The 27750-nt window shown below is 35.4% G+C and overlaps 1 protein-coding gene across 1 annotated transcript in view; it reads left to right on the top strand.

The window, feature by feature from the left end:
• LOC105499478 (CWC27 spliceosome associated cyclophilin) overlaps positions 1-27750 on the top strand; it is a 264382-nt gene that overhangs the window by 27935 nt on the left and 208697 nt on the right. Inside the window, exons 8-10 of the mRNA XM_071098872.1 lie at positions 10124-10203; positions 11156-11189; positions 14117-14274. Coding sequence (XP_070954973.1) covers positions 10124-10203; positions 11156-11189; positions 14117-14274 — 272 coding nt within the window. The remainder of the gene's footprint in view (positions 1-10123; positions 10204-11155; positions 11190-14116; positions 14275-27750) is intronic.

Genomic DNA, 27750 nt, shown 5'->3' with positions numbered 1-27750 from the left:
ATGGACAAAACCACGAATATTAGATCTGGAAATTGTCAGGGTTCCTTTTCATTGATGTTTTCTAAAGATGTCAAGTTTCCTTGCATACCCATACCTTCCTCACAACTCCCCACCCTTGTTTTTCCTTTTGCTGGGAGTGTGCTCTCTCCTTGAAGTGTTTTTCCTTTAAGATTTAGCTCCACTATCCCCTTCTACTTCTACCTCTCCCTGCCACTGAACTCCCACCCAGGCTAAGCTAGGTACTTCTTTCCATGATAATCTGTCTATGCCCATCAAAGCATTTATCATACTGCATTACAGTAATTTATTTTCTTATCTGCTAACTATACTATTTATTTTATGTAATCCCTATAACAACCATGCAATACAGATATTATTTTCCTTATTTTGTGGAATAAAGAAAGTGAAACTCAGAGAGGATTAAATCACTCATCCACAATCATGCAGTTAAGAGGTAGTAGAATCAGAATTTTGAACTGAGGTTTTTTTTTAGCTAGTTAAGTCTCTCATATGATTATAAATGCTGTAGACACTGTCTCCTTCAAGCCCAAGACATCTCAAAGGTTGGTGAGATATTTCACTGGTAGCATAGCATCTAGGGTAGAAGGCCACTGGGGAAGGCAGTTGGCCCATTGTCCTTCCCTAAATCCCATAGGGTCCTAGATAGTAGGTTGAGCGGCCTTGGAGAGCAAGGGCAGGAGAAAGTTTTTCTGCCAGCTTTTTTTGTTGAAACTAAATTTCTAGTCTAAAGTAAGTTTTGTTCACAATTACTTTGAGATAGACTTGACTAGGAAATTACTATGAATTTTTTCTATTTGTAACAGCAGCATGTGTTAAATGTTCAAAGATTATGTTCCTTCTGCTGTTTTCTACCGTGCAAAGTAGAAAAACGATGTTTAAATTATACTGAATATTGTGGACTTATACTCCAAAAGCAATTTGCATTTCAGATTGAAATGTACAAGGATACCACCACAGATAGTGCTGTCTTGCTCTTTATTTTCTTTCTTAAACCTGAAAAACACTCTAAACACTTTTAGAAGGACTGAGTAAAATCTTTTCTCTCTGCCAAAAAAATTACAACCCAAATACCATTCATTATCAAAGGAGTATTATTATCTTAGTATTGTGTCATCATAGTTTTCTCATCTGGCTCTTTCACAGGGGGTGCTTTGTAATAAAGTTATCATCAAATGCTTGTATCTGACCCTCACATCTATATCTCTAGGCTGGTTTACTCTTTTTTTCTCCAGCTGTTTCTTGTACACTAGTTTCTCAAGCCCTGGCCAAGTCTTAACTCACTATCTTTTTCTTCTCAAACTTCTTATTTTGTGATTTCATATTCCCTGGTGTCAATATCTTCCAAAGAAGGACTTTAGATTCCGTTGTGATTTTTTCACATATTTTTTCATTGTGCTGTCCTAGCAATTTTTTATCCAAGATGTATCTGTATCTCAAATCTATTTTTTCCTTTTAATTTATTGTTGCTACTACCCTTGTTCAGCCTTCAGTATCTCTAGACTGGACTGGTATGGTAGTCTATAGACTGGTCTCCCATCTCCCTTCTCCTATTTCTTCCACTACCAGAGCAGCATTCCTGAAGCTTAAAATGTTATTTTTACTGTCTGTTTACTATAGAAATAAGGCCAAATCTCTTGTCCTATTATTTCAAGATTCAACTTTCATGACTCTTCTTCACCAATTCTGCTCTTTCAACTAGTACTTGTTAAACTTTCCTGGTGATAAAAATCACTTGACATTCTTTTTAAAAATTAAGAATCCTAGGCCTTATCTCAGACCCACTGAATTAGAATTTCCAAGTGAGGGGACTGGGAAGCTGTGCTTTTAATGAATTCCAGAGGAATTCATACCAAGGAAATGTAGGAAACACTACTTTAGCAGATCTGAATGATTTGCTGCTCTATATGTATGCCTTATCATTTCCATTTTTTGTGCCTTTTGTTCATGTTCTTTTTCCCACCTGAAAGGTCCCATACCACCTCTGGATATCAAAGTCATATTTGTTTTCAACACCTGAAATGCCATCTTTTCTAAATGTCTTTTCCAGCTTTTAAAAATCTTCTTTTTTTACCCAACCTTTGCCTTTTTTGTGATACTTTACATTTTCCTTTTAAACACATCTTTTTTGCTTTATTACAGAAGAAGCATATGACTATGTTTGCATTATACACTAGTCCAACATTATACCCTTTACTTTATAACTTATTAATTGTGTAGAGTTCTAGGCTGTGAGCTTGTTGCAGATAGAGTCTGCGTCATCTTTGAGTGGCAGTGTGCTAGAGTAGAAATAACATGGATTTGGGATCATACAAATTCATATTAAAACTTTAATTTCCCCTGACACCCTGTAAGCCTTGATAACTTAGCCTTTCTGATCCTCAATTTTCCTTTCTGAACATGAAAATAATATGTCCCACTTACTGTTATAAGGATATAGTTTTAATTTTGATTTATTGTACAGTATTGAAAAATGTCTTTGAAAGTCAAATGCCTTAAAATAGAACAATATACTATACATTATAACTGGTATTTTAATCTCAGATAACTAAAGAATATAAGATTTCTCTAATATGATCATAACTATTATGTAGAATCTTATGCCCTTATGCCCAATCTAGAGGGCTGGTAAGAAATTTCATTATCAGCTCAGCCTTTTTGGGTAGGAAGCCATAATCTTGACACAATTGGCCTAGTGACCTTCATGAGCACTCCCATAGAGTCCAGTGGCTTGTGCAGCCCAGCCTCATTATTACCCACCAACAACCCATTCTTCACATACGATTGCATCTTGGCACAGCGCAGAATTAAAAAAGTTAAAATCTACAGAATTTAACTTTTTTGTCTGCTTTATGTAAAGGACAAGTAGGTAAGTTTAGTTGGAGAAAATAGAGTAACAAGAACAATACTGTTGGAATTTACTGGCTTAGAGAAAGGGAAATTGTTTTTGATTATATGAGATAAATTCTGGAGAGAATCCAAGTAGAAGTGTATTTTTGTTTATTTTGCTTATATACAGTTGTTTACACTACCATCACTGTTAAATACCTTAGTAAGAAGAAGGAAGACTAGCCTGAATGTTGGAAAACGGTGGCTAATAGAATATATTTCTTCAAAATTTAGCTTTACTATTTTTAAGTGTATGAAATGACTAGAGCCAAAGCCAAATAACTGTCTGTTCTAATGGCTAAGAATAATTTGCAGTTTCAGTGGTTGCATGAAATTAAATATTTCTAAAAGGCTTAAAAATAATTGTTTCATTCTTCATTTGGTTATCAAGTTTCTTTTTTCAGTGACTGCACAGTATTAATCTTTATTCCAGAACTTTTCTGCCCGATCACGAGTTAATAATTGGTGAAGTCTGAATTGAGGCTTTACTTTATGTGAAAGGAGAAATAAAATAGAGTCCTCTCTGGTTTATGGATTATCAGTGTGGGATTACAGGCACCCCTTCACCCCACTCACTTATTCATGACAAGGTGCCTCTCCCACATGGGTTAGCTTTCCTTCATTATTTATTTCAGTATCTTTCTAATGCCTGATAAAATCTCTTAGAATCATAGAATTTTATAGCTCAAAGGGATTTTGTCCAACTTCCTTTCTTTATAGATGAGGAAACTGAGCCTCTGGTTAAGTGACTTGCCAGACTGACTTCATTTCCTTTTTGATAGGATTGCATGATAGGGGGATGCCATAATAATCATATCTTGAGTTCAGAAAAGCACATTGTCAGACTCTCTCTTTATATTCTTTTGGACAACATGAAGAAATGTGATCTGGGAGATAGTACAGTCAGATAGATTTATAGGTAATTGAATACTTCTGCCCAAAGGGTGCTTTGTTGTCAACCCATGCCTATTTGAACTAGTAAGTTGAAATGTAATAGGAGTACATGTAAATTCTGTACTTGAGTTCAATAAAATCAGCTGAATAGGTATGACATAATAGCCTGTAAGTCCTAGTTGAATTACTAAGAGTAAGATCTCTGGAGTAAGGAATTTAACATTCTCTGCATTGTTTAGATCATATTTGCAACATTTTGTCCAGTTCTGAACGTATTTAAGGAAGATCTTGACAAACTAGATGCATCCAGAGAAAGGGAAGGTAGTGGGGAGAACAGGGATGATGCCAAAAACCACCTCACATAGGGAATACAATGAGGAACTGGATATAATAATAATTTAGAGAAATAAAACTAAGTGAAAATATGATCCTAGACTTCAAATATTTGAAATATTTTTATCTGGAATATTGCTCCCTTCATATTGCTTTCTTAAACAATGCTTTTATTCGAATGTCTGTATTGGTTTAAAATTTATTCATGAATCTTTACATATAACTTAAATATAAATGTCAGGAAATATTTTTCAAGTTAAAGCTTACAATCAAGATAACTAGTTTTTATGAGATAAGTTATACAACAGGCCCATTTTAAAAGTATCTCAAATAGCTAGATTTTTGTTCAGTGATCAAATTGTGCCACATTCAAAGTGAAACACAGAGCATTTCTTTCCCTACAAGACATAGTAACATTTTTACTTCAAATCCAGAGTTATAAAAGGGCTTTTTCCTCACCCAGAAAAAGTTATCTTGGTAGACAGTTTCGCCACTTTTGAGACTAAAGTAAGGATGTTTTGTCTTATTCTAGTTTATTTTATGAAATTAAATTTTCCCAAAAAACTTGGAAGGTGGCCATGGCATGGAGAATGGCTGCTAGGCTACTTACAAAGAGGAGGTCAGAAATGTTAAACAGTGTGATGTGTAAAATGTTTCTGCCTCATCAAATTGTATTCAACTTTAATTTGCTTATCTTTCTGGTTGTGTAGACTTAGCTAATTTTACAAAGGTATTAACATTTTATTAATTTCATATTGCTGTTTTAACAAATTGCCGTAAATTTAGTGGCTTTAAGCAAAGCAAATTTAGTATCATATATTTCTGTAGGTCAGAAGTCTGCAATAGGTTTCACTGGGCTAAATACCAACGCGTTTGCAGGGCCTTCTTTCTGGAGTCTCTGGGGAGAATCTATTCCCTTGCCTTTTTCAACCTCTAGAGACTGCCTGTATTCTTTGGCATGCCCCTTCTTCTATCTTCAAAGCCAGTAATAACTGGTAAAGTCTTTCCCATGCCGCATCACTCTAAATTTAACTCTATTGCCTCCCTCTTTCACTTGTAAGGACTCTTGTAATTACATTTGGACCCATCTTGATAATCCGGGATAATGTCCCCACCTCAAAACCTTTCATTTATATGCAAAGTCTCTTTTGCCATTCAAGGTGATATGTTCATAGGTTCTGAGGGATTAGGACATGGACATCTTAGGGGGCCATTATTCTGTCTAATGAATGTCTAAACTACTCTATATAGTATGCCTAATAACAGGCCTTATCTGTAGTTATAGAAGTAGAAGGTAGAGTTGGTTGGATGGTTGGAAAATATACATGAATTTTTTTTTCTCTCCAATCAGAGAATTTCCTAATAATAGAAGCCATTTAAACAGAAATGTGTTTGTGCACGCACGCGCGTGTATGTGTACTAATAAGTTCATTTGTGGTGTTGAGACATGGTTGACCAGTCAGCAGTGATGTCAAGGAGATTCCCGCATTGCCTGGGAGAAAAGATTGTGGCCCCTACAATCCCTTTTTTAACTAGTAAGTTTTTCTGGTTCTGTGCTGAAGGTCTCATAGTGTATTAGTCAGGGTTCTACAGAGAAACAGAAGCAGCCAATAGGATGTGAGAGAGAGAGACGGAGAATAAACTAGATCCTTTTATCTATTAATTTATCACTTTATCTCTTTATTTATAGGAATTGGCTCTTGCAATTGTGGGAGCTGGCAATTCCAACATATGCAGAGTAGGCCAGCAGTCTGGAGCCTCAGGGAATAGTTGATAAGTCCAAAATACACAGGCTGGAAACTCAGGCAGGGTTTCTTTGTGACAGTCTTGAGGCAAAATTGTTTCTTCCTTGGGAAACCTCAGTTTTTGCTCTTAAGGCCTTCAACTGTTTAGATGGTGCCCACCCACATTGTGGAGTGTAATCTGCCTTCTCAAAGCCTACTAATCTAAACGCTAATCTTTTTTTTTTTTTTTTTTGAGACGGGGTCTTGCTCTGTCGCCCAGGCTGGAGTGCAGTGGCCGCATCTCAGCTCACTGCAAGCTCCGCCTCCCGGGTTCAAGCCATTCTCCTGCCTCAGCCTCCCGTGTAGCTGGGACCACAGGCGCCCGCCACCACGCCCGGCTAATTTTTTTTTTTGTATTTTTAGTAGAGACCGGGTTTCACCTTGTTAGCCAGGATGGTCTCGATCTCCTGACCTCGTGATCCGCCCGTCTCAGCCTCCCAAAGTGCTGGGATTACAGGCGTGAGCCACCGCGCCCGGCCTAAACACTAATCTTATCTAAAAGATGTTTTCATAGCAACATCTAGACTGGTGTTTCACTAAACGGTTGGGCACCATTGCCTAGCCAAGTTGACTCATAAAATTATCCACACAGAGTTAGAGACTGAGCCCCAAACCTTCCAGCTTCTTGGCCAGTGTTGCTCCTGTGTACCTCTCCTCCCTCCCTCCCTCCCTCTTTTTCCTCCCTCCCTCCCTCTTTTTCCTCCCTCCCTACTTCCTTCCCTCCCTCCCTCACTTCTCTCCTCCTTCCTTCCTTCTTTCCTCTTTTTCTCCATCGCTCCCTTCCTTCCTTTCTTTCTTCTCTTTCTCTCCCTGTCTCCCCCATCACTTCCCCCACCCCTTCTCTCTTCCTCTGCTCCCTTCTACCTGTATTCTATGTAGTTCCTACTGTTTTGCTGCCTCTTTGTTCTTGGATATGAAGTTCTAGACAACGTAATTTTTCTGTGTCCCTCTGATTTTCATTTGTACATTTGTTTGCAGATAGTTTTGAAATTTCTGTGAAGCCCCTAACACTGAATTCACTAAATATATTTAGTATTTCATTCATCATCTAAATTTAGTATTTCATTCATCATCTAAACCTTTTAATTAGTCAACTTATTTTAAGCAATTTTTAAAACATTTAAAAATATATGTGGTGTTTGTTCTTCCTTCAAAGTCACTGTTACCTAATGGTATAAATAAGAACCTTAAAGTAGGTCATTCAGAAAGAATAAGCATTAAAGGGAAATGTCTGAATTCATTTTCACCCTCTTAATGATTGTCTCCTAATTTCTTCAGTTCATCTCCAATTTGCTTTCTCTCCCTGCAGGATTCAGAGTCTACTGTAGTGGGAAGAGAGGCCTAAAAATTTGCCTTTTCATATATTTCTATACTAATTTAGTTTTAAAAGTTAATTAAAATTTGAAATGGTAATGATTATTAAAATTAAACACAGTTTCCTCCTATTGTCAAGTCTTATTTTAAATTCATATAAAACAAGTTTTTTCTTTTTCCTTCCAGCTGTTTAAAGTAAGTTTTGGAAGACAAACAAGAACCTTTTTAAAAAAAATTAATTAATTTTTAAATTAGCTAAATGAAGCTAATTAACATATGAATTACCTCACATACTTATCATTTCTTACAGGGAGAAAACTTAAAATCGCTCTTAGTGATTTTCAAGAGTACAAGAACTCATTTTAAAAATATATTAACAATGAAATTAACAATTGTAAACTAACATTCACAAAGAAGTGAAATAATATAGCTCATTAATGGACCAAGAGTTTACTTAGAGATCTAAATTCTAATCTTGCTTTTGCTATTTATTAGTGTAAGTCATTTTCCGATCAGTGGACTAAAAAGCTAGAACAGAGGATCTGAGGCCAATTCTGACTGTGGTGTTTATGATTGTGACTTTATAAGGGAACCAGGTGGGGAGAATTAATAAAGGACTATTTCTGAGGGTAGGTGAAAATAATCTGATGGCCAGAGATACAGGAGAAAGGAATTTTAAGGAAGGAAAGCATGAATGAAAGATGTTCAGGCTTTTATTCTTGTTTAAGTTATTTGATGTTCACTGTACACTTTTGCAGATAATCTCATTTAATTCTCTGATGTGAAATAGGCAAGGCTGTTACAATTATTATTTCCATTTTGTAGGCAGTGTTTCTGAGGTCTCTTGAGATCACTATGTTTCAACAAATGGTAGATGTTTTAGACTAAACCCCATGTAATTATGGAATATTACATTTTGAAACTCACTTGGTCCAACCATCATCTTTCTTCTTGTCCTGTGTTCTTTCTACTACACCACCTTCTGTTTTGTGAATATTTCCCCCATTTTTCATACTTGGAGAAACATTATCCAGTAATTAGATGACATTTTGCTTTTCCATCTCTCCTCAGTTTAGGTAAGTTTATGAAATTAGATATATAGATTAATTGGATAATTCAGATTCTATGGCTTTTTAAAACTACGAATAATAGCATATTTAGATTAACTGTTGGAGAAAGTTTTGTATTATGAAATTGCACTATATGCATGTTTTAATTGATTAAATCTATAGAGAGCTCCATATTCATACAGAAATTAAAGTCTATTTAAGAGCCTGTTTTTCAAATTAAAAGTGGTGAAGGGCGCTTGAGGGAAAGAGGTGTTTTCATCTCTCTGTGTCTGTTTAGATGTCATTTAAACATTTTAGTTAACATACTTTGTAATAAATTTTCCATATAAAATTTTCTTCAAAATTTTTCAAAGCAGAAATTATTCTTTCTGTCAACTCTAATCTCTTAACTATTCACTTTTATATGATTAGTTGGGAGTTGGGGTGGTGAGCATCTTCCCACCTCAAGATACAGGGTGTAAGTTTGAGGTGTCCCACCCCACAGTAAGGAAATCTGTAGAATAGGAGATTGCAGCTCTGAAACCCAGCCAGTGTTCTGGGCCCATAGGGGCCTAGAGGAAAATAAAATGGATACATTTAGATTTTTGATCTACAGGTACTATTGTCAGACAGACCTGGATTTAAACCCTAGATCCTCTACCACTGACTAGTTTTGTGACCTTTAGTAAATTACTTAATCTCTTTAACCATCTGTAAAATGGGGCTAATAATTTCCACCTCATATACTTTAATTTGGGGAGAGAAGAGAGGAGTAGCAATACTATTTGAAGCACAGTGCCTAGCACAAAGAATATACTTAATTCTTGGCTGGGCACGGTGGCTCATGCCTATAATCCCAGCACTTGGGAGGCCAAGGCGGGCAGATCACGAGGTCCTGGCCAACATGGTAAAACCCCCTCTCTATTAAAAATACAAATATTAGCTGGGCATGGTGGTGCACACTTGTAATCCCAGCCACTTGGGAGGCTGAGGCAGGAGGATCGTTTGAACCCCGGAAGGGATGTTGCAGTGAGCTGAGATCGCACCACTGCACTCCAGCCTGGTGACAGAGCAAGACTCCATCTCAAAATATATATATATATATATATATATACACACACACACACACACACACACACACACACACACACATACATATACACACACATATATACACACATATATATACACAAATGTATATTTAATACTTAATAGCAGCAGTAGTTTTTGTTTTATCATGCTACTTAAACCTTTTTATGTCTTGTTTCCCTTCTAAAATGTACATTTGTTGAAAACATGAACTTTGAAATTAAAGCATTTAATAAATATTTGGTCATTGATAAATATTCTCATGCTCAAGAGGCTCTTCTACATCTTTTTTTGCTGTTGGTAAGTAGTTCCTTGGGGATGCACTCATCTTTTGCTTGAGTAACATTTTAAAAAGTGATTCTGTGTAGTATAGGTGGCATATTTGAAGAATAATAGAGTGCATTTATTTCAAAGTACTCTTGTGATCTAGCTTCTAAGTTATAGGGGTCATAAAAATGAACTAGTTTCATTGCATACAAATTATGATGAGAATTTAGTGCTTCAAGTTGGTAATTCAGCAGACTTCTTTTTAATGATATTTTTTAAAGAAATGGTGTTTTTAAAATACTATTTTCAGTCAATAGAAGAGTAAGATTCTTACTTATAAAACTTTAGTTTGTATTGAACCTTTCAGGGATACGTCTTTTGCTAACCATATTATATCATTGCTAGGTTTTATGTAAATTTGTTAACTCGTCATTTAGGAATACTGTTTATTTCCCCCCTCATGATTATATTGTACATTCTTTCCAGAGTATGAAGGGCAAAAGCAAAAGTAGTCATGACTTGCTTAAGGATGATCCACATCTCAGTTCTGTTCCAGTTGTAGAAAGGTTAGTCCATTGTTGGTGTGATCCTAAGTTCTTAATTTTCTGGGTCAGATAATTTTCTTGCTTCCTCTGTGAGTAAACAGTCAGTACTCATAAATCAAAAATTTCAAAACCAACCAAAAAAATAAAGCATTTTGATAACAGAGATAGAGAACTTCAAGCTTGATAGAGAGAAACACTCTAGTCACTTTTGCACTTGCTCTCTACCTCTGTTGAGTAAGTTACATTTAAAATTGTTTTACCATTACGTGTTAGGACTGAAAACTGTTTGCTTTAACAGTTTAATGTTTAATTCAAGGTTGTTTTGCTGTTTTTCCTTGAAGCATTTTTGCCTTAATTGTATCATGAATGAACAAATTCAAGTTGAAGGTTTTTGTGAAGAAATTACCAGTGTGGGGGCCAGTCCGCTGACTGTAAATTCTCACATACTTTGAGGAGTTAACAGAAAGTTGTCTTGCTACCTTTGTTCTTCTCTTTGAGAAGGGAAGATGTCTTGGTGTTAGATGTAATTGCACAAGATAAACTGGGCCATTATCTCAAGGGGCACTACAATGCTGTTGTACTCAGTTTAGCTCATTTTTGAAACTCCTGTTTTAGGACAATCTTTTCTTAATATCCTTTTATTTGAAGGATTTGGGGTTTTTTAGCAAGAATACTTCAAGCCAATAGAAGAAATTGTTCTTTGCAGACCATTGTTCATAAAAATAGCACTGTTGCTTGTTGTTTGCTTTTTTTCTTTCAAATTCTAGTGAACGCATATATTTGCTAATGAATCATACTTGTTCCACTTATAAAGAGTGTTTCCATCTGTTCTATAATGCCCTTCTTAAATTCCTATGTTGAAATACATTTTTGGAATGTTATTCCCAGCAAACTATTCTAGATTTTTGGTTTACAAAATAATTGTATTAGTTTTACCTTGAAACTAAAATTTGTTTTGCTTATTTTTTTATAGTGAAAAAGGTGATGCAGCGGGAGATTTAGATGATGTAAGTATTTATTTTGGTATAAATATAGTTTGAACAATTCATAGAAAGTACAAAATTTTTACAAAGACTTAATTTTGTTCTTAAAAAGTAATGTGCATTACTTTTTATAGTATAGTATAATGTATAACTTTTATAGTTATATATGTCAAATTTTGGAAAAATATGAAAAATAGAAATTATCCATTTAGGTATTAGAATATTTCCTTACTCTAGGGGTGTGCGTGAGTGTGTGTATATATCTCTCTACAACATTAGAATCTTATATATGAATTTCTAGTCTGTTTTTTTCTCCCCTTCACATAACATTATATTAATACTCAAACTTGAGATGTTATAATTTTATTGTGTTAAAAGTTTAAGTGTTGGTGTGTGGGCATCCTACATGATACACGGGAAATGCTTTGATCAGTCATTTATAGTAGTGTCCCCTTTTTATATACACATTTCAAAAGATTCTCATTCAAGACTGTAGTGATCTTTGTTAGTTGTGTTGGGTAATAAAGCTAACAAAACAGAAGGAAGATTTTCCTTTAATACATAAGAGTCAAGTTTTGCAAATTATACATATGCCACTTTGTATATAAAAACCCATTAATCTGTGCATTATATAATTTACTAGGAAGTACATAACTTTCCATGCATGAACACAGATTTATCTATTATCACAGTCAAAAGAGAAGGCTCTCTCTGGCTATCAGTAGGAGATAGAGAGAGGATGAATATCTGACCTTGTCAAGAAAACCTTCCTGGAAGAGATGATGGTGTTTATGTCTTACGTGAGAGTTAGGAGTTAGATAAGTCAGAAAAGAAAGTGGTGAAGGATAGGGTCCCTCTAGCTCAGAGAACAGCATATACTAAAGCATGGAAATAAGGAGAGATTATACCTTATTTAGGAAATACAAACGGAGATTTAAAGTTTCAAGGAGTCTGTCTTGTGAAGAGCAAGGAAGATTATTGAAGGTAAGGGGAACTGCATATACAAAATAGTCCGAAGCAGGAGAGTTTGGTGTGTTCTAAGAGCTGCAAGCAGGCCAACGTGAACAGGATGTGGTGACAGGCCAGAGCTTCATTACAGAGCTTCATAGGCCGTGGTGAGGAGTTTGAATTTTTTCTCAAAAGGAAGTGAGGAACAGTTGAAGGGTGTTTGTTAAAAAGAAGGATGCTGTGATCAATTTTGCATTTCAGGAAGATCACCGTTGGTGATACTATAGAGGACAAATTAGAGGAAACAGACTGATGTCAAGGACAGCCACTGGGAAGCTATTGCAGGAGGAGAGCTTGATATAAGACCACAGCTGTGAGATGGGAAAGAGGTAGATTTGAAAGAGGTCTAGGAGGTGACTGATTCCATACTGTGAGGTGAGGGAGGAGTAGTCTAAGACAACCACAAGGTCTCTGGTTTGGGCAACTTGTTAGATGGGTACAAAAGAAAGCATAGGGTTGAGATGGAGAGAAGAATGAAAAGTAATGAGCTTAATTTTATACATTTCAAGATTGAAGTAATTTGGAGACATCTGTGTAACATAATATGGGTCTAGAAGATAGGATCAATGTATAGGATAGAATGTAAAAGTATAAATTTGCTCTTAATATCATGGGTGGGGTGACTAAAACTGTAGATCCTTTCCCAGGAAAATGTCCTACATTCACAACCAAAATTATATGAATTTGCCGGGAATTTTTTTCAGATCTCCTGAGGCCTGAGCATGGAAGGCCTAGGTTGGTGGTTGTCAACTTTTAGTGCTTAAACATCTTGTTGAAAACATTCATAATTTCTGCCCCCAGAGATTTTGGTTCAATAAGTCTGCAATGAGGACTAGAATTTCAGGTGTTAATAAACAACTATGTAATACCATCTAAAGACCAGACTTTGAGGACCACTGCTTTAGGGGTCCACAAGTCTCAAATTAAGAATCCTGCTTTCACTACGACTCACCAGATCAAAGAAAGAATCACGAAATAAAAATGATCTACTTGGGGTTATTTCTTCCTTCTTCTCTCCCCTCTTTCTTCCCTTCATTCCTCCCTCTGTTAATGCTGGGTACCATTCTAGGAGTTGAAGATACAACAGTAAGCAAAACAGGCCAGAATTTTAGCCCTCATGGAGTGTATGCTATAGTTGGATGAGAGACAATACACATACAAATAATTAAAATGTATGGTGTATCAGATAGGTGATAAGTACTTTGGAAAATAAACCAGGGAAGGGGAAAGAGTACTGGAGGTAAGTGTGTGGTTCTGCCATTTTAATAGGGTAATCTCATCACCAAGACGGTAATATTTGAGCAAAGATCCGAAGGAGATGAAAGAGCAAGCAATGAAGAGATATCTGGAATAGAGTGTTTGTTTCAGGCTAGAGAGAACAGCAACTCCAAAGCTGGCTAGTGTTGCTGGGCTGGAGTTGTAGGAGATTATGTCAGGGAGGTTTAGACTGCATAGGACCTTGAGTGAGTTGGGGACCCACTAGAGGGTTTTCAGAAGAGAAGTGATGCTATGACTTGGATTATAGAAATCTCAGCTTCTGCACTACACCTCTTCTACCTGAGTTGATCCGTGTTGAGGTCAGTATGCTGCCCAACTGCCTTCAGAAGCCACATTTCCCACCGAGATAAGAATAGGAATATAGACAGATACAATAGCCCGGGTGATATGGGGGTGAAGTCTGCTGCACAAAGGAGCTGGGCATGAATTGAGCAAACAACCTTTCCTGGGGTATCCCATAATTACATAGTTGGCTTAGAGCAGAACCCAGGGCTATTCCCACCTGTAGCAGATTCTTCAAAGGCTTATAATTCAACACAAAAGAAAACAAAATAAAGAAAAACCTAGTTTAGAATGCAATAAGGAGATTCAGTGGATGCAGTAGATCTCTAGAAATGAAAGGGGAAATTGAGTGCCTGGCAAATACTCATTTTCCATTTCTACAGGATGGAGAAGATGAAAGTGCAGAGTATGATGAATATGTTGATGGTGATGAAAAGAACCTGATGAGAGAAAGAATTGCCAAAAAGTTAAAAAAGGGCACAAGCGCGAATGTTAAATCAGCTGGAGAAGGAGAAGTGGAGAAGAAATCAGTCAGCCGCAGGTGAGTCAGTTACTGTGCTAGGTATCAGACTTTTTGTCTTTTTATATTTCACTTTAATTCAGATTGAATCCTCTCTTCAGCTAATTTTTAAAATACTTTTTTCATATTGTTTGATAAACATAACAGTTGTACAAATTGGCCCAGTAGCGGGCCTAAAATAAAATACACCAAGCTTAAAGTAAACATAGTAATGATCCTGTGAGTTCAATTCCATTTTATTTCTCTCTGATCCTTTTTTAGAAAGGCTCTATAAGTTCATGTATATAGGCTAATAATGTATTAGCTAGATGTGAAAGAATGCATTTGTTAAATACCAGTGAGAGCAGTAGAGTGATTGTATAGAAAGAAAAGAGACATCCTCAAATAATTTAGGTGAGCAAAATTTGTCAAAATGGATGAAGAAAATGTGTGGGCCTGAAAACGTTCTTAAATATCTTTTCAAGTCTGATTTACCAAATACCATACACCTATCCTAAGCTCAGTAGTATCATAAAATACATTTCAGCAAATGATGAAAAGTTTACTGTCTGGTGATAAAAGTTTGTTGGATTTATAACTCAACATTTTATTCTCCTGAAATTCAACTTAATTGAAAAAATTATCTCCTTTGTGATTCTATTTCAACTTCATAGTATACATTTTAAATAACATTGCTTTAATTATTTAAAGCAATATTTAAAATAATTATTGTTTTCTTCAAATACTATTTAGGGATAAGATGAATGTAACTACATTTAAATAACATTCTTTTTCTCAATCATGTTTCTCAACCACATGTAGAAAAACTGAAAAAGGATTTCCATGCTATCATTGCATAGCTCCCTCAATTTTTTTCTTTATGTAATCAAATAAAAATGATTCCCAGAAATTTCCACTAAAAGCGTAGCTTTGAACATTTAGAAATGGCACTTAGGAGTCATCTTAAGTGTCTTTTTTCCAGCAATATTCACCCGACACTCAAGTAATCACTGTTGAATAATTTTATATACTAAATTATATTATATATACTATATATAGTAGCTAATATAGACTAAAGATTTTAGTGATCATATGCATGCTTCTAGATTCATAGAGTTGAAAAACCTCTCATTAGCACTGTGACTTTTAGTTAAATCATGAATATAATTATGGATACATAATGTTTTATTCCACTCATTCAAGGCATGTGTTTTCTTATTTTAAAAAATTATGAATTTTTTAAAGGTTAGGTTTATAATGTAACAAAAATATATTTAAAAATTTTAATAGATGAACCAACCAAATATTTATGTTATATTTAAGTGTTCCTTAAACTCCCAACTCTGTCTTATAGGCTTTAATAAATTTCAAGTATTTATATACCCTATAATATAAATTATAATTTAGCAATGCTAAATTTTGTATAAGAACTGAAGTTTATTTTTAATGCACCTTTCATAAGTGTCTTTAAAAAATTGTTTAACTAATGTTAAGAAAAGTCAAAGTTCGCATTTTCCAAAATTATGTTCACTCTTACAATTAAGGGTTATTCTTAAAAGATTTCCTTGGCTGTAGTTTGGGCCTGATGACCAAACATGGCATTGATAGCTAGATTTAGGAATCTGATCTATCATGAGAATACTGGAGAGCCATTGCAGTTTTTACAGGCAAATGATACACTGAGATTGTATTTAGTATGGAGAATGGATTGATAGAGGAGTGTTTTGGGCCATTATACAAAATACCATAGACTGGATGACTTAAACAACAGACATTTAAAGCTTAGTTTTTATGCTGATTTCTTACATAGGAACGTATATATCCACTTACTCATGTAAGCAGTTTTTCTCTTTTTATAAATCAGTATAATTTGCAAAATTAAAATCGCATAATTTGTACTATTCACTGTAGAGGAAAAAGCTATATTCAAGTGCATTGCAAGTCTACTAAGAAAAGTAAATTAAATAAATTAAAAAAGTAAATTAAATACTTTTCTACTAAGAAAAGTAAATTAAATAAGAAATAAGTCTCCAAAGGTGGCTTGAATATTTTAGGTAAACATGAGTATTGTGGACATTATTGGATTCTTTTAGGTAAAATAATTGGCAAAGTGTGCCTTTGTAAATGGTGCAAACAGCACACATTTATTTATAACTGTTTTGTTCCCCCACATTTTCATTATTCACATTCTCTACTCTCCCTCCTTCATCCTATCTCTCCTACCTACAAAGAGAAACAAAAGAAAAATAAGGTCAGGATAGTAGAGAAAGTACAGAATTTCAAAGGGAAGAAACAGTTTTTTCCTCTAGTGTAGAAATTTCCAGGCCGGGCGCAGTGGCTCACGCCTGTAATCCCAGCACTTTGGGAGGCCGAGGCGGGTGGATCACCTGAGGTCAGGAGTTCGAGACCAGCCTGACCAACATGGAGAAACCTCGTCTCTACTAAAAATACAAAAAATTAGCTGGGCGTGGTGGCGCATGCCTATAATCCCAGCTACTGGGGAGGCTGAGGCAGGAGAATTGCTTGAGCCTGGGAGGCGGAGGTTGTGGTGAGCCGAGATCGTGCCATTGCACTCCAGCCTGGGCAACAAGAGTGAAACTCCGCCTCAAAAAAAAAAAAAAAAAGAAATTTCCATGATTGTGTCATGACCATGTATTTTTTCAGTTCGTGAAGTTGCCAAAATCAGACCCTGGCATGGTGGCTCATGCCTGTAATCCCAGCTGCTCAGCAGGCTGAGGTGGGAGAATTGCTTGAGCCTAGGAGCTCTAGGCTGCAGTGAGCTATGATCGTGCATGGGTGACACAGCAAGACCCTGTCTCTAAAAAAATAAAAATAAATTTTAAAAAATTTCCAGATCATTAGTACTTTTGGTTATTTATACCAGCAAGTCTCTGGAGTTAACTTTATGGTTAAAAAATAAAACAACAAAACATAGGAAAGCTCCAAATGTACTGAAAAATTACAATGTGGTAAAAAGGATAATTATATTTAAAGGAAAGTCACTGCTCAGTTTGAGTTGTAATGGGTATAGCTGCCAGCCAGATAGGATGTCAGTGTGAAATCATTATCTATTAAAAAATGAGTACTCTTGATACATAACTTCTTGTCTGGTTGTGCTTGAAGTACTCTATTATCCTTTGGTCATTTTTCCATTTAAGCAGTAGGATCAAAGACTAGACTAGCCTACCAGCCCTTTAAGCAAGGAGCCATTCAAAGTATAATTTTACTGAAAATGTATGGTATTGCTTCTTTTGGTAAGGAAACATCCGGAATGTGTTAAAACTGTTTATCACTTTGGATGTTAAACCTACAGATGTATTTATTGAGTGCTTAATATTTAAACTAGAGAATGATATTTAACAGTATAGTTTTCAACAAGTTTACATACAGTAAGATCTTCTCCTAGTAATGTGTTCGCAACAGTGTCTCTAGTTGTTCATTTGAAAAAAGGGCTCAGGGGAAATACAAATCCAAAATGCTTCCTAGTTTCTCTCCTTAGAGAATAGGCACCCTTATATCTATTCTGACTTCCTGGGATTTCTAATCCCTTTCCTCTTCCCTTTTTGAAATGTACCAATCCCACTTTCTTTCCAGCCCACTTTCTCTATGCCTATATCTTGACTACTGGATACAGCTCAGCAGAATCACACAGCTATATACAAGCTGGTATTATTATGGATTTCTAGATTCCAGCCTCAGCTGTGTCTCCAGTGCTTCCTTTTTACTCACTCGCCACAATGTTTACTTCACACTTCAAACTCACTCACTCAGTCGATCACCTTGCTGCTGGTTTTTTTATGAAATGAGAGTGAATTTCTTCAACCCATATTCCTTTATCTTCCTCGCTTCAAGAGTAAAAACTAACTAAACCATTCCATTTTATTTCCTATCCCTACCTCCTTCCTATTTATTTCTAAATACACATCATTTAGCTTCTTGCCTACCACTCCACTGAAACTACTCCCACTAAGGCCATCTTATTGATAATCGACTGACTATTTTCCAATTTTTTTTTCTTGGTCTCCCTGCTGTGGAGATTTTTGTCTCTTCTCTCTCGAGACTAATCTCTCTCAAGAACCTTACTATTTAAAGTGTGATCTGTGAAGCAGTAGCATTAGTATCACTTGGGAACTTGTTAGAAATACCGAGTCTCAGGTCCTGTCCTATACATTTTTAATTAGAATTTGCATTTTAACAAGATCCCCAGGTTATTTGTATGTGCATTAGTTTGAGAAGCAGTCCTGTAGAATATTACTTTTTATCCCTAGTGCTCATGGACAAGTTCAAGTTTGTATCATGTTAGTTCCAAGGTCAGCAAGTTGGTACTATGTTCCCTGACTCCCTAGTGCAAACCTATGTGCACCCTTTCTACACTTCTGTAATAGTATAGTATTAAGTTATATATATATTTTTTTCTTCTTTGTGTATCCTTATACTGTAACTTTCTTGAAAGTAGTGATCATGTCCATTTACATTTGTATCTCCATGTTCAAACAGCATAGATACCCAAATATTTTTGTAAATACATGAGTAAAAAATGAATACATTCTTCTTTGACAAATCACTTTCTCCTCTGGGTCTTGTAGGTAGCTTGCTTGTATTTTCAATTGGGATTTATTGATTTGCCTCTCCTTTGCCTAAACTAAGCTCTTTAGAGACTACATCTTATTTATCTTTATATCCTCAGAGGCGGCTAATATCGTAAGCATATAGTAACTGGTCATTAAAGTTTGTGGAATGAGTGGATAAATAAAAGACTGAATTCATTGTGTTCCATGATAGGACCGGTTTTCACTCCCAACTGCACATTAGGCTCATGGAAGAGGCTTTGAAAAATACTAATTCCTAGGCCCTTCACCCAGAGATTCAGAATTGTTTGGTCTGAGGTAAAGTCTGGGAAGATCCTTTTTTAACTTTTAAACTCTTAATTTAAGTATAATATACAAACAGTGTGTCTATTAACTACATTTCATGGTGCACATAAGTATACAGCTAGCTAAATTTTTACAAACTAAATATATCCATATACCCATCACCCAGATCAAGAAACAAAAAATTACCATTGCCCATAAATTCACCTCTTGCCCCATTCTAGTTACTTACCCCTCATCTCCTAATAGTAACCATGTTTCTAACTTTTAAAATAATCTTATTTTTCATTGACAAATAGTAATTGTATATATTTATAGGTTACTATGTGATGTTTTGCTGTATGTATTCATTGTAGAAAGATTCAATCAGGCTAACTAACGTATTTATCCACTTCAACAACTTACCTTTTTTGTGTGTAGTGAGAACATTAAAAATGTATTCTTTTAGCAATTTTGAAATACATTAACTATGGTAAGCATGCATTACAAAGCTTTTTCCTTTTTTTGTTTTTGAGACGGAGTCTTGCTGTGTCGCCCAGGCTGGAGCCTAGTGGCGCAACCTCAGCTCACTGCAACCTCTGCCTCGTGGGTTCAAGCGATTCTCCTGCCTCAGCCTCCTGAGTAGCTGGGACTACAGGCGCCCGCCACCACGCCCGGCTAATTTTTTGTATTTTTAGCAGGGACGGGGTTTCACCATGTTAGCCAGGATGGTCTCAATCTCCTGACCTCGTGATCCGCCCGCCTCTGCCTCCCAAAGTGCTGGGATTATAGGCGTGAGCTACCGTGCCAAGCCACAAAACTTATTCTAGTCTAAGCAAACTTTGAGAAATGTCTGTTTAGATCTTTTGCCTATTTTGTAGTTGGGTTATTTGTTTTACTGCTGTTGAGTTGTTTAAGTTCCTTATATATTTTGTGTATTAGCCCCTTACCAGATGTATGATTTGCAAATATTTTCTCCCAATCCATGGGTTGTCTCTTTATTCATTTCCTTTGCTGTGCAGAAGTTTTTTGGTTTGTCGCAATCCTACTTGTCTATTTTTACTTTTGTTGACTGTGTTTTGAGAGTCCTATCCAAGAAATCATTGCTGAGATCAGTGTCAGCGAGCTATTCCCCGCCCCACCCCCCCTTTTTTTCTAGTAGCTTTACAGTTTCAGGCCTTATTCTTAAGTCTTTTGTACATTTTGAGTTGAGTTTTGCATATAGTTTGAGATAAAGGTCCAATTTCATTCTTCTGCAGGTGAATATCCAGTTTTCCCAACTTTTATTGAAGAGACTTTTCTTTATATATTGTGTGTTCTTGATGCCTTTGTTGAAAATCAATTGACTGTAAATACCTGAGTTTATTTCTATACTTTCTATTCTATGTCGTTGGTTGAGGTGTCTGTTTTTATGCAAATACCATGCTGTTTTGATTAAAATAGCTTTATAATACATTTTAAAATCAGAGAGCCTGATGCCTCCCACTTTGTTCTTTTTGGTCAAGATTGCTTGGGCTATTTGGGGTCTTTCCTGGTTCTGTACTAACTGTAGGATTTTTTTTTTCTATTTCTGTGAAAAATGACATTGTAATTGTGATAGAAATTGCCTGGAATCTGTAGATCACTCTGGGTAGTATGGACATTTTAATATTAATTCTTCTAATCCATGAATCCAGAATGGGATATCTTTCCATTTATTTGTGTCTTCTTCAATTTATTTCAATGTTACATAGTTTTCAGAAGACAGATCTTTTAGCTTCTTGGTTAAGTTTATTCCTCTAAGTATTTTTTTAATGCTATTTCTAACATCAAAAGCATACATTAATTTGGGGCACTATACTTTATCAAAACTCTCTAGATATTCTAATATGCATTCAGTGTTAAGAATTCTACTCCCAAACACATACCTCCATGATTATTTCTGAGGTATAGAATAATGTAAAAGTGGACGATATTTTGTAAGGTTACCTCAGGTCTTTCACAGGACTTTTGCAGTTCAACAGGGTTAAAGACATTTATCTCAGCTGCACTTGGTTTTAATCTTAAGAAAGATAAAAGGGTCAAGAAAGTGAGAATCAAGTAATTTTAGAGAAAGAAAATAAGATATTTGAGTGTTCCTAATGTTTTTTTAAAATGTGGCTGATAAGGAATAAAATCAGTATCTCTCAACCTTGTTGGTACATTTGAATCAACCCATTCCTGAACAAGCTGTTCATAAATTTTGGTATTCAGCCATAAGAAATTTTTAAAAACACTCCAGGTAAGTCTAATATACAGCCAAGGTTGATGAAAACTGTGAGGGTAGTTTGCAGCTTGTGTTTTGGAAAGTACTATTTTAAAGCTTATTGTAAGAAATCCTTTTTTGCCTGTAGGTGGAGCTCAGCTACTGCAAGTTGATCATGTAAACCAGATTGAGTTGTCTTCCCTGCTTGTTTTTAGTATCTGTATATTGATACATAATAAATGACTAAACAATAAAATCAGCTGTAATAAGTGGACCAGATAGTAAAAACTCAGTGGTTTGTTAGGACGATTACAGCATTATGGTAATGATATCTTTTATTATGCAATTTCTATCATCTATAATTTTATTGTATTTCTAAATTTTTATTGTGATTCTAAATTAATTACATCAAATTGAAATATAATGAAAGAAATCTTAACATATACCTTAAAATCACAATCATTAAAAATTTCCTGATAATCTTTTAGGGTTAACTAGAAGGGCATCAGTCTTAGTGTTTGAACAGGTTCTAACTTTATCAGCTGTGTTCTATTTATATGCCGTGTTTAGTTGACTGCAGCTCTTTTCCGTTTTTATGAGAAAATGATCTTGTTTGATAAAGTTAACTGAAATTTGTGTTTTGCTCAGGAGTTCTGTTAGGTTGACTGAATATGAGATATATTACTATAATGATAGCATCAGGAATTTAGATATGAATATTGAAGTCGAAATTAAAGATCTTATGAATTGATTAAACTCTAAATTATGGAGCATGGGATAATAGAGTCATGTTTTCATACCTTCTGAGGCCTAGATGAACATCTAAATGAGCTGTTAGTATTTCAAATCTTCTTTTGTTGGGTTTGAAATATATGATTAGCATTTCTTATGGAAATTTGAATATTTTTTCCCCAGGATTTCTAGACTTCTCAGAAACATTAATAAGCTTCTTCTCATACTTAGATAATTTTTTACTCTTACTATATTTTGTGTCTGGCTTCTCTTACTTTATGATTAGACTTAGGAAGTACAGAGTTATCCTTAGTAAATAAACATTGTTTGCTTTAGGAAATTAAAAAAGATAGTTCAATATTTAAATTTCAAAAATTTAAAGGATAGCGCACATTTTTAAATGATAGTACAATTTTTAAAAAACAGGTTAGTAAACATTGAAACCCACAGATATTATAACAACCCAATTCAAACCATTGAAATTATCATCTCTAGGATGTGCCCCTCTTCATCTCACAGAACATTTATAAGCAAAGAGTGAAATTAACCAGCTAGAACATTTCTGCTTCCTTTCATTCTCTTTTGTCCCAATGTGTTGGACTGAAGCATACAGTAAAAGAGAGGAAGATAAATAGAACTCCAAGATCTAGACACTGGGTAGTTGGTCTCTGAATAAAGAAAATTTGCAGTTGTTTTTTTGCTTTGGTATGGAGTAGTAGTAATCCAAATGTTGTATTTTCAGGAAATCTTTCTGTTTAACAGCAAATACTAAGCTTTGGACCAGTCCCAGGTTTAATTAAATTTACATTCTAATTTTTACTAGAACTTGATTTTTATTTTTGTATATTTTTTGCTAACCAATCATTCTATTCTCAAATATATGTTATTCTTGTTCCCAGCCACTGTGTAAGAACTGATATGTGCCAGGAAGTGGTAGGCTCCAGGAACATGAAAATAAAGGAGACATGGTTTCTATCTGCAAATGTTCACAATGTGGTGTAAGAATAAGAATTGTTGTCAATTAATTACAATTCAGCTCTGCTAGATGTGCATACAAAGTACTATGGATGTTAAGTAGGCAGTATATATTTCAGGAAAAGATCAAAATACCAGGTTTAAAAGGTTTGAACACAAAATTGCCATTTTTTGCAAATCAAAAACAGTCAAATATCAGCGATTTCATATGTATGACTCTGATGCTAATAAAGTAAGTCACTTTTTGGAGCCACTATTTAAAAGAAATAGCACTTTAACATTACATTCAATTCTTTAAATAATGTTGCATAATCTCTCAATGTAGACTAGGTGGTTTGTTTTAATTGCCTTTACCAATTATGGTTAAAATTTTGGAGTAGCATTAATTGTAATAGAAACCATACTATATTTGGCATTTCTGGCAAGCTTCCATTTTTCTTCTGTTTGGACATTGATAGCAAGAATTTTTGGATATTCTGGACTAAATCGTTTCTTGGGCCACTTGAAATAAAAATACCACTTTTAAAGTGCCTATTCAGTTCATTGAGAACCAGTTAATCCATATCCAAGAAATCACCTTCAAAATAAAAAGAAAAAAATCCTTGAACTTCAGCTATATATATCAGAAATATGGCAACCCTACTGTTTTTACAATTAGATTTTGTATGGCAGACAGGAAGCAGTGAAATGCACATGTGGGAGAAGCTTCTCCTGTCAAAATAGAAAAGAGGTATTTGCATCTCTTTAGAATGTATTGATTTATATTACCCTTGAGAGTTACAATCCATTGATCTCACTGCATCAGTTTATAGGGAATGGAATTGTGCATTTGAAACATAGATTTGAGATTATGTGCAGAAAAACATTCTTTAAGTTATTCAGCATTCGTCTCTACCCCGGAACAAATATAGTCATGTTGAAAAATTGTGAAATATTTGCTACTTTCTGGCCTTCCTAGACCGTATACTGTGAATTCCCTGTAAATTAAATTGGCAAGTATAGTTTGGGAAGATAAGGAAGAGAAGGACCACGGAAGAAGTAAAGTTCTTCTTTGTTTTACACAAAGTCGAAAGTACACAAAGTTATGCAAGAGCCTGAGGGAAAATTATATTTAGCGATTTTATTTTTGCTATCTCTAGCTCTTCTTTTACTCCCCTTTTTCTCTAACCCAAGCTTATCCAACCCATGGCCCATGGATCACGTGCAGCCCAGGACGGCTTTGAATGCAGCCCAACACAAATTTGCAAACTTCCTTAAAACATTATGAGTTTTTGTTGAGGTTTTTTTTTTTTTTTTTTTTTTTTTAAGGTCATCAGCTATTATTAGTGTTAGGGTATTTTATGTGTGCCCCAAGGCAACTCTTCTTCTTCCAATGTGGCCCAGGGAAGTCAAAAGATTGAACACCCCTGCAACTGTTCAGGGACTTTACTACGCTTTGGATACCACTTCAGTTTTGCACAGTCATTTAGTTCTTCCTTTGAACTAGGTACTGCACTAGGGCCCAAAATACTGAAATTAGTAAGCATCAGTCTCTTTTCAAGTTGCTTAGTTTCTAATAAGCAACTTGAAAACAATACCTAAGCTATACAAATAAATAAGGGCTTTGAAGGTTTCATAGGTGTTCTAGCTAGGAAATTGTTCTGTTATTCCACAAATATTTATTATTATTCTACCTTGGGGCCAGACACTTTGCTAAATCAACTTATTTCCCTAATATAACTTCCACAGCAAAGGTATAAGATATACTTTGTTTTATGATCCTTCTTTTACAAATGTAAAAGCTGTACTTTAAGAGGTTAAGTGACTTGTGTTATGTCCCATGGCTAGAAAGCAGCAAAACCAGTACTTGAACCTGCAATGATATGACACCTCTACAGAGCCTAGAGAGGGGTTGGCCAGAGCCAAGTCGTGTGTGTCCAGCTAAAGAAAGACTGACACGAAATGTTTCTAGCAAAAATGTGACATTATTTCACATATATTATAATATAACTCTATGTAAGCGTAGGGGATAGATTAGAAGAAGACTGAAGCAGAGACGAATTGGTAGATTATTACACTTATCCAGGGAGAAGTAATAAGGGCCTAACTAAGGTGTAGTATCTGTGGGGATGGATTTGAGAGATATTAAGGAGATAGATTTATTAAGACTTGGTAACAGATTGGATGTAGGAGACCTGAAGGTATATTTCAAATATACCAAGGTTATATTCCAGATGACTCCTAGCTTTCTGGCTTGGAAGACTGGCTAAGAAGTAGTAGTGATAAGCATTGAGGTAGGAACACTGGATGTTTCTAGTGCTGTCCTCAGATATTTTCGCCCTGTTGGACCTTTCTAATATACCTCAGTTTTGCTGCACATAAACATATATCCTGAATTGTTTCTTATTCAATTGCTTTCTTTATTAGTCAGCAATATTAGGTTATGCACCCAAATCTCAGTGGCTTAAAACAGCTAATGTTTGTTTTCTTGCTCTGGCTACATCCCAGTGGGCAGCTGTGGATCTGCTCCACGTCATCTTCTAGGCCTGGGATGAGGGAACAGCTCCTCTCTGAAATGTGCTACTCTCATGGCAGAAGGAAAGGAGTGCTGAAGGAATCATATGCTGGCTCTTAAAGTGTCTGCTTAGAATTGGCATATGCTACTTTATTTCACTGGCCAAAGCAAGTGATATAGTTAAGCCTGATGTCAATAAGATGAAGTATAAACCTTTCATAGGGAGGAGCAATGAACTGTTGGAAAAGATAATGCAATCAACTGCAGTCTCTATGATTTAAACAGAAATTGCTGTCGACAACTATGACTATGTAATAAATTTAATCATCATATTCCTGGCAGCCCGGAGGAAGAAAACAGCAAATATAATAAAAATTATATAATTACCATTACCTGAATTTTAAAAAGAACTATATATCAATTCCTAGTTAATTCAGACTTCTAGAAGTACAAAATTCTAAAGGAAATTTTATCTTATCAGTCTTTACACCCAAGGGTGGAGAAGAATACAATGGATATCTTTCATAATTTCACAGATGAAAAACACTTCATATACATACAACATTAAATTGTAACTTTCTTATTAGATATCTTAAGAATCCTTTGGTTATAAGGAATAGAAACCCACTCAAATTAGCTCAAGTAAAGGAATTTCTGTATGAAGGAATAGGGGAGTTGTACAGAATCCAGATAAAAGAATTGCATACAGTCTTTTCAAGAAAGCAAGCTGTCAGGAAGTTACATTTTCTCTCTTCTTTTGCAGCTTTTCTGTTATACTTTTCCTTTATTCATTTGTTCCATTATCCCCTACATACCTGTTTTCTCCATAGAACTCTAGTCTGCTACTTCTTGCACTTCAGTTCTTCAGAAGTAAATTGACTGGATTTCTGTGTTCAAAATCTGAATGTTTGGGAGAGAGAATCTTATTGGCATGGCCCAGGTCAGGTGTCTGCTCAATTATGCCATTGATAGAGGAAATAGAAAGCCATGAAGTATGCAAATGTGGCAAGGATGAGTAGCTCCTCCATCATCTATCCTTCCCTCTTACCAGAATGCCACTGTTTAACTGGAGTCATGGCTGCTTAGCTGAAACACATTCATCAGTCTCCTTTGTTGCTAAGTATGTTCGTATGACCAAATTTTGGCTAAAATGAACAGAAGGTGAAACAGGAGTGTGTCAGACATTCAGGCAGTCTTTTTTAAAGGAAGGAAGAAAGAAGCTAGTCCTCTTTCATACCTGCCTCTTCCTGTCAGCCTGGCACACAGATTTGATGACTTGAGCTAAGGACGGTAGAATAGAGAGGTAGAAGGAGCATACGTCCTTGAAGACTTTGTGGAACCATTGTTACAGCTTGGAATGTCTACCTCTGGACATTTCCTATATGAGATAAAGTACCTTTCAGGTTGATTCAGCCACATTATTTGGAATTTCTGTTATGTGCAGTAGAACCCAAACTGATACAAGGCTGCTTTTTTTCAGACCTGTGAATAGATCAGGTTCTCTAAGATGGGAATACAGTAGGGAGGAAATGAATGGCTTCATCAGTATTTCTAATAGTTTTTGTAGTTGATTTTCTTGTTTTTCCTGGAAGAGAGTCATACCACTTTGCAACACCCAGCATCTCTACCCCACTTCTCACTTTTGACTGATCACCTTGTATTTCATTAAGAAACAGAAGCAGTGAGAGAGGACTTGTTCCTTTTCCCGCCACCAAATCTACCCATCTACATCTGAATCTGTTTTCTTCTTGCAAAGGTAACCCCTTCACTCTGTGTCCTGGTCCTCATATCCTTTTACTTTCTTATGTTTTGGCCATGCTATTATCCACTTTACTCTTTTTGCTCACTTTGCACCAAGTATATTCTTCTCATACCAAGGTCACTCCTCTTTCAGGCCTCTGTACTTCTAGTTACCTCAGCATGAAACTTTCTTCTCTGAGTTATTCTTAGTAGCCATTCATTCTTTTTGTTCAGTCCCTTGCTCAAATATCATCTTAACAGAGAGGCCTTTTCAGACTATACTGTTTAAAACAATTGCCTCTATTCTACCAGGGGTACTTATTCAAGTGACCTAAAGACAAATTTATAAAATTTGCTTGGCTTTCATAAAATACATTATGTTAGAATCTACTCCCTCTAAAACAACAACAACAAAAACCTCAGTAGGTTTAGTATGTAATTTAGAAATCATTTTTTTTCTACAAAGTTTTACAACTTTTTAAGAACTAACCACCACTGTAGTG

Source organism: Macaca nemestrina, chromosome 6 (genome assembly GCF_043159975.1).
Source record: "Macaca nemestrina isolate mMacNem1 chromosome 6, mMacNem.hap1, whole genome shotgun sequence".
NCBI lineage: Eukaryota > Metazoa > Chordata > Mammalia > Primates > Cercopithecidae > Macaca > Macaca nemestrina.
The sequence above is the reverse complement of the archived record's forward strand: the minus strand, read 5'-3'. Positions and strand labels throughout refer to the sequence as shown.